The following is a 6,000-nucleotide window of genomic DNA, read 5'->3' as shown; positions in this document are numbered from 1 at the left end:
TGTGTCAGTTGTGTATCAGGTTGACTGAGCATCTGATATTTACAATGCATTGTTATTTACTGCACTGACCAGAGAGAAAGAGTCAATGTCTTATTCACCATTTAAAGTCCCCTTCTTTGTACTTTCATTTTCTAGGCATGATCCTCAAAATCAGAAGATGAATACACATGTTGATTCTAGAACAGGGTTTTAGGCAAACCCAATGAGTTTACCAGAATCAAGACAGCACTAATACTGACAGGGGAATGGTACAGATGGCGCCCTCAGAAGCAAGAACTAAGAGGTTGGAATTAGGATGCCAGCATGGAACATGAAGCAGGTCATGTCCAAAGAGTGGCAGAGACTGGCAAATGCCCATCTTTAAGGAAGAATTCAGTTATGACCTAGCAAGAAAGAGCTTCCCCAAAGGAGTTAAGAGACAGTTAAATCTGTAGTCTGCTCTGCTATAATACGTGCTTTAAAAAATTCAAATTAGCTAATTAGTTACTGGTTAATCAGGGAGTGATGTCAGTATATTGTGAAAGAAGAGATGGTTCTTAAAATTTTTACAAGCAGGTCAATATAAAGCAATCAGGTGCTAGTTTTCTCATAATTAAAAAGAAATCCTTAGCAATATATGAAGATCTTAAGAAAAAAGCTGAAAATCTACACACCTGCCTGTTTGGTGGAAATAGTGGCTAGTTTAAGATTCAAAATATCTCTAATTTCACATAAATTTAGCTCTCTGGGGAAGTTTACAGTGCTGATAAAGATGCCATGACAACAGTTTCCTCCATGTTAAAAAAAAATCGTAATTGACAAAAGAAGTCGACACTTTACATCAGGTTTTTGTATTGGAAGCCAATGCTATAAAGTAACTCTCAAAGGAGGAGGTGAGAGATCAAAGACTAATCATGGTGTTGGGTGCAGATGTGCTGTTGATTTTACAGTGATGCTGGTCTTATTGTTTTTGTTGTTGTTACTGTTGGTCTTATTTTTGTTGGTCCTTTGCTTACAAAGTTATATAAATTTTTAGCGATCTGTTACAACTATTTTCCCTTAGGTAAAATTTTGCAGAATGTGAGTTTTTCAGAAACACATGCATAGACATAGCAGAAAAGCCTATACTTTGAATGAAGACTTCTCTAGTCAACAGTTTCCACACTTTAGTATGCATATGAGATTTGCCTGAATAGCTCATTGAATATATAGATTCTTAGACTCTTTCCCCAGAGTCTAATTTATAAGCCTGGGATGGGTCAGAGAATCTGCAGTTCACAAATCTACCAGATGTCTTCAAGGCCCCACCTACGAGCCCTCAGTGCATTCTCCCAAACGAGGAAACAGCACTAAGTGGCCCATATTTGAGGGTCAGAAGTCTTCTCCAGTGGCATTCCCTCTCACCTTGATGGTGATGTGCCCGTGGACATTTTCCATTTCTCCCAGCATGGCTGACATCAAGGAGGATTTCCCAGAGCCCACAGGGCCCACCACAGCCACCAATTGGCCTGGCATAATGTCTAGGTTCACACTGAAAAAGAAAAGTGTCTTTTAAGGAAATGGGGGTTGGGGGGTGATATTCAAGAGTAGTTCAAACGATTTCTCTGAATTTCCATGAATTCTGGAATTAGTAGATTTTCTCTCAAAATAGGAAATTTTAGTGATTTTTATTTCAATCTCTAAAAGACTACAGAATAAGTTCTCACTTCTCCAACTCATCTTTAAATTGTTTGTGCCAAATGTGGGTTTCCAATGGAAAAATTCTCCTAGAACCCACGTGGTACCATGGAACAAGACTCTAGTGGGAGCCTGGAGACCTGGCGTGGTTCAAATCCCAACTCTGCCACTGCCAGGCTGTGTGATCTTGGAAGGTCGCTTCTTCTGGACTGAAGACCCATGTTTCTAAACCAATGGGGTTGGACTAGATCAGGGTTTCCCAAATTTGCTATTCAGTGAGTCACCTGCAGCACTTGGTGAACCAGATGCCCTGGCCCCTCCCCTGAAGGTTGGACTGTGCCTGGCTGAGGAGGGGCCCACATTGAGCTAGATTCCTGGGAACCCTGTGTGCCAGCCCTAGAACATCAGGAACTTCAGGAACTTGTTCAGTCTTTCTGAATCTGCCCACTGAGCTGAACTTCTTCCATGCTTACAGCAGTAAAGTGGAAGAGTAGAAGTTCCATCCGGTTTCTTCTCTGCAAAGGGAAGCATTATGGTTGGAAGTGTTCAGAGCAGGGACTCCCACCTGACTCATCACTTGGCCACCTGCCCACTCCATGTTACCTCCTTCCATATCTGGAGCACAAATGTCTTCACAGGTTCTCAGCTGGACATTCCGAGTCCCACAGTAGGAANCCTGCATGGCAGGGGAGGTGGCCTACAGGGTGGGGTGTGGGAATGGGTTATTTTTATGTAAAACTCCAGATCTCAACTTGAATCTTATAGATGAAGCTTCCATTGTCCAATCTGGGGAGAGTCATATACCAATGGTCCTGATTACATTCTTTTTTTTTTTTTCCTTTTTGTCTTTTTTCATGATCGGCAATCCCGTACCGGACCGGGACCGGCAACGGAATCGCAACCCTCGGTGTTGCTCCTGCACCTCGCTCAGCCAGTGAGCGGCCGGTCTGTATGTGGGATCCGAACCCTCGGCGGGAGTGCTGCCGTGCTCCCAAGTGGCACACTGAAGCAGTGCGCCACCGGGCCGGCCCCCTGATTACATTCTTAAATGAATGAATAAACTAAGACTGAGTTCAGGTTCTTGTGTGTAACCCCTACCATACCCAGAGACCTGGGCCACCTGCCCACTCCATGTTACCTCCTTCCATAATCTGGAGCACAAATGTCTTCACAGGTTCTCAGCTGGACATTCCGAGTCCCACAGTAGGAAAGCAGGTGGCAAATGCAGTTGTGAGGAAAGAGGCTCAGGATCTTTGCTCTCAGCCCATCCTTCCAGGGGTTTAGCCTGCACTAGTATCTAACTGAACATATGCACATACCTCATTTCCCCATGTGTTCTATTACAGGTAATTTTCCAAGAACACGACAAGCAAAGAGAATCCTAAAGAACAGCAGGATAGAAAGAAGATAACTCACTCTCGGACTGTGGCTTCCAAGTCTTGTTCCCAGGTAAAGGAGGCCTCAGAAAACTGCACAGCTTTGTCTGTTGAGGAAAACACACTCCCTTAGTCAGATGTATGTTCTCTCATGTCTTTCTGCCCTTTCTCAGCTCTCATGTGTCTCTCTCTGCTTCCTCAGTCAGCTCCTGAGATCGCCTCTGTTGGGTGCTGGCTCCTACACTAACAGGAGGAAGTGAAAGTTCCTGGGATGAAACAGAAGTGGTCTGCATACAAAGTCCTTTTTGATTCAGGAGTTGGAAGCTTGTTTGTAGCCCAGATTCCTGACCTATAGATATTCTGGGTACAATCCCAGGCCCTCTGTTGCCCAGTCCCTTTGTATAAATTCTACCTTATATAAATCCTCCCTAACCTGGATTCCAGATTCACTGCTCACTCTGGCTGGGGTTGCACCCCGTTCCTTAAACCTTCAGAACTGGTAAGTTCTTTCACTCAAGGTTACCTTCCCAATCCCAGCAGCTTGGCTCCATCTTGACTTCTGTTTTCTGGATCTTTTGCAGAATTCCCTGTACTATAGGTCAAAAACGTCCCACATATTGGAAACTCTAACTACTTTGTAAAGTTTTAAGAGGACAGGAAATCTAATTATGATATTGGAAAGATGGAGCCTATGAGAGCTGATTGGATTATGTGGAGTGTGCCCTCATGAATGGATTAACACATTCATGAAGTAATGAGTTAACATGGGCGTGCTTCTGATGGCTTTACAAGTAGAGCAGTGAGAAGGATGAAAACATAGTTTAAGTAACAACAGTAAGCTTATTATGCAAGTGCAGGTTCGAGGCAAATCCTCTAGGTCTCCCTTTCTATCAGTTTGCTGCTGCTAAGTCCTTTTGTATCAAAATCTGGTGCCAGCACTAAGCATAAGTGTGGGAAGCAACTTTCAAATTCATTTACCAAAATTGCAGTCATGTCGAATGGCAGATGTGTCCAGGTCATCCCCTCCCAAGTACTTCTCTAGACGGTCTATGGAAACACTGGCCTAGAGAAGAACATAAAGGATCTCAAGAATAAAACATTTAATAACAAGTACAAGCAGGGAAACGATTTTGACTTTGTCGCAGCTGGAATCTCCTGTCACCCACCATAGACTCAGCCACACCTCAGCCCTGAGAGCCATCCCACCCTGGTCAGAGGGAATTTAAGATACTCTATTTCAATCTTAAAGAAAACTTACGGAGTTCAAATGTACTGCTATCTCTCTCTAATCTTTGGCCCTATTTCCAGAAACTGCCTCCTGTCTTCCTCCAAGACGAAACCCTCACTTCTATCTGGTTCTAGAAACTGGGCCCTTACCTTGTTCTTATTAAGCTGACTCTATGACTTGATGATCAACCCACTATCCTAACTGAGCTACTACTGGACCGTCTGTAGGGGAATTAGTCATGGCATCATGATGACCTCACAAATTTCACATAGACCAGACAGGGAAAGCTTAAATTGCAGCTGACGTAACTGTTGGAATAATGTGGTCCCCCTGGAACATGAGAACTTGGGAGGATTTGGAGGAGCTTCTACAAGGTTGTTTCTCACCTGCCTCCCTATCTTCCAGGGAGGCTGTCATGAGACAGTTTCTCGTCGCCACTCAGGCTCTGATGAAGTATCAGGCTTCCTGCCCATCCCTCTTTAGGGTGCAAATGCAGGCTGTAACACTGCCCAGGTTGCATTATCATTTGACCTCTTTTGGTTCACTGTCATTCTGAGGGACAAGGAATGCAGAGAGCTGATACCTTTACTGATCTTGTGTTTGCCATGTAATAAACTGTATCTAAAAAGAGCATGTTGTCTCTTTACTGGCCAAACCTGTCAGCTTTTCTTCACATCCTCCAGGACAGAGAGATCTTCTCCTAAACACTAGTCCTTCCTTTGACCTCAGCTGTCTGATGCCAGCCCCTGCTGGGATGAATGCAGGTCATCACACCCTACCCCTGTCATTCTGGCTCAGTCATAATTCTCCCACCTGCCCTGTTCACTTCATACTGAGGTCTGATACTTGGCCCACCTTAGTGACTCAGTTTTGAGAATCCAGACATTCCCCCTGGTTCATCCAAGGCCTCCTGAACTCCAAACTCATTTTACGACAGCTTGAAGCTCCCAAGTTGCATTCTGGTTTACCACCACATAGGTTCATGCAAAGAAAGGGTCTTTTTTCTGCCTTTGTGCAATATTTGTCTAATGCTAAACCAGTAACTCAAGAGCCTTCAAAAAATACAGCAGAAATTTTACAGAGAAAAGGGTTTAGAAATGTTTCCAGCACCAAGGATAATCATAATAATCTCACCAAATGCTTTCAGAAGATTTTCTTGCTCTGAGTTAGATGAGATTCATATGATTATTCTCCTTATATATTCAGATAAACAGGGACTCAAAGAAATCATGATTTTATTAAGATCAAGCCACTCATCTCCAAAAACCAAACAGATCTCTGTATATGAAAGTTCACTAATAGAAGCAAGACATGAGGGCCGGCCTGGTGGCGCACTGGAGAGTGCGCTGCTTGGGAGCGTGGCGGCACTCCCGCCGAGGGTTCGGATCCTACGTGGAGACCGGTTCCTGCTCACTGGCTGAGCGCGGTGCGGGCGCAACACCGAGGGTTGCAATCCCGTTAACCGGTCAGTAAAAAAGACAAAAAGGAAAAAAAAAAAAAGAAGCAAGACATGAGATATGATAGGCCAGTCATTCTGGACGCTGAGGCTTTTAAGCAGTTAGCAGTGAGAGTTGCTACCTACCTGGAGCATGGAGGAGATCACCATGGGAAGCATGCCCATGGGAAAGCGCAGGATATTGAAGAGGGAGATGGAAGTGAAGGCCTTTTCTGCATCCAAAATATTATTGCTGTCCACCAGGACGTAAACAGAAAACGTGACTACACACACCTAGAGAGAGC

At 44.2% G+C, this 6,000-nt stretch overlaps 1 protein-coding gene across 1 annotated transcript in view; it reads right to left on the bottom strand.

The window, feature by feature from the left end:
• Window positions 1-1,383: 1,383 nt before the first annotated feature.
• Window positions 1,384-6,000, bottom strand: part of LOC103606442 (canalicular multispecific organic anion transporter 1-like) — a gene marked incomplete at its 3' end in the record, with an annotated part of 32,268 nt that continues 27,651 nt past the window's right edge. The window contains exons 13-16 of the mRNA XM_008591033.1: window positions 5,843-5,989; window positions 4,011-4,095; window positions 3,073-3,139; window positions 1,384-1,510 (exon numbers count right to left, since the gene is read on the bottom strand). Of these exons, the coding sequence (XP_008589255.1) occupies window positions 1,384-1,510; window positions 3,073-3,139; window positions 4,011-4,095; window positions 5,843-5,989 (426 nt within the window). The remainder of the gene's footprint in view (window positions 1,511-3,072; window positions 3,140-4,010; window positions 4,096-5,842; window positions 5,990-6,000) is intronic.

Source organism: Galeopterus variegatus, unplaced genomic scaffold (assembly GCF_000696425.1).
Source record: "Galeopterus variegatus unplaced genomic scaffold, G_variegatus-3.0.2 Scaffold6586, whole genome shotgun sequence".
In the NCBI taxonomy this organism is placed as follows: domain Eukaryota; kingdom Metazoa; phylum Chordata; class Mammalia; order Dermoptera; family Cynocephalidae; genus Galeopterus; species Galeopterus variegatus.
Note: the sequence above shows the minus strand (reverse complement) of the source record. Positions and strands in the feature narration are given on the sequence as shown.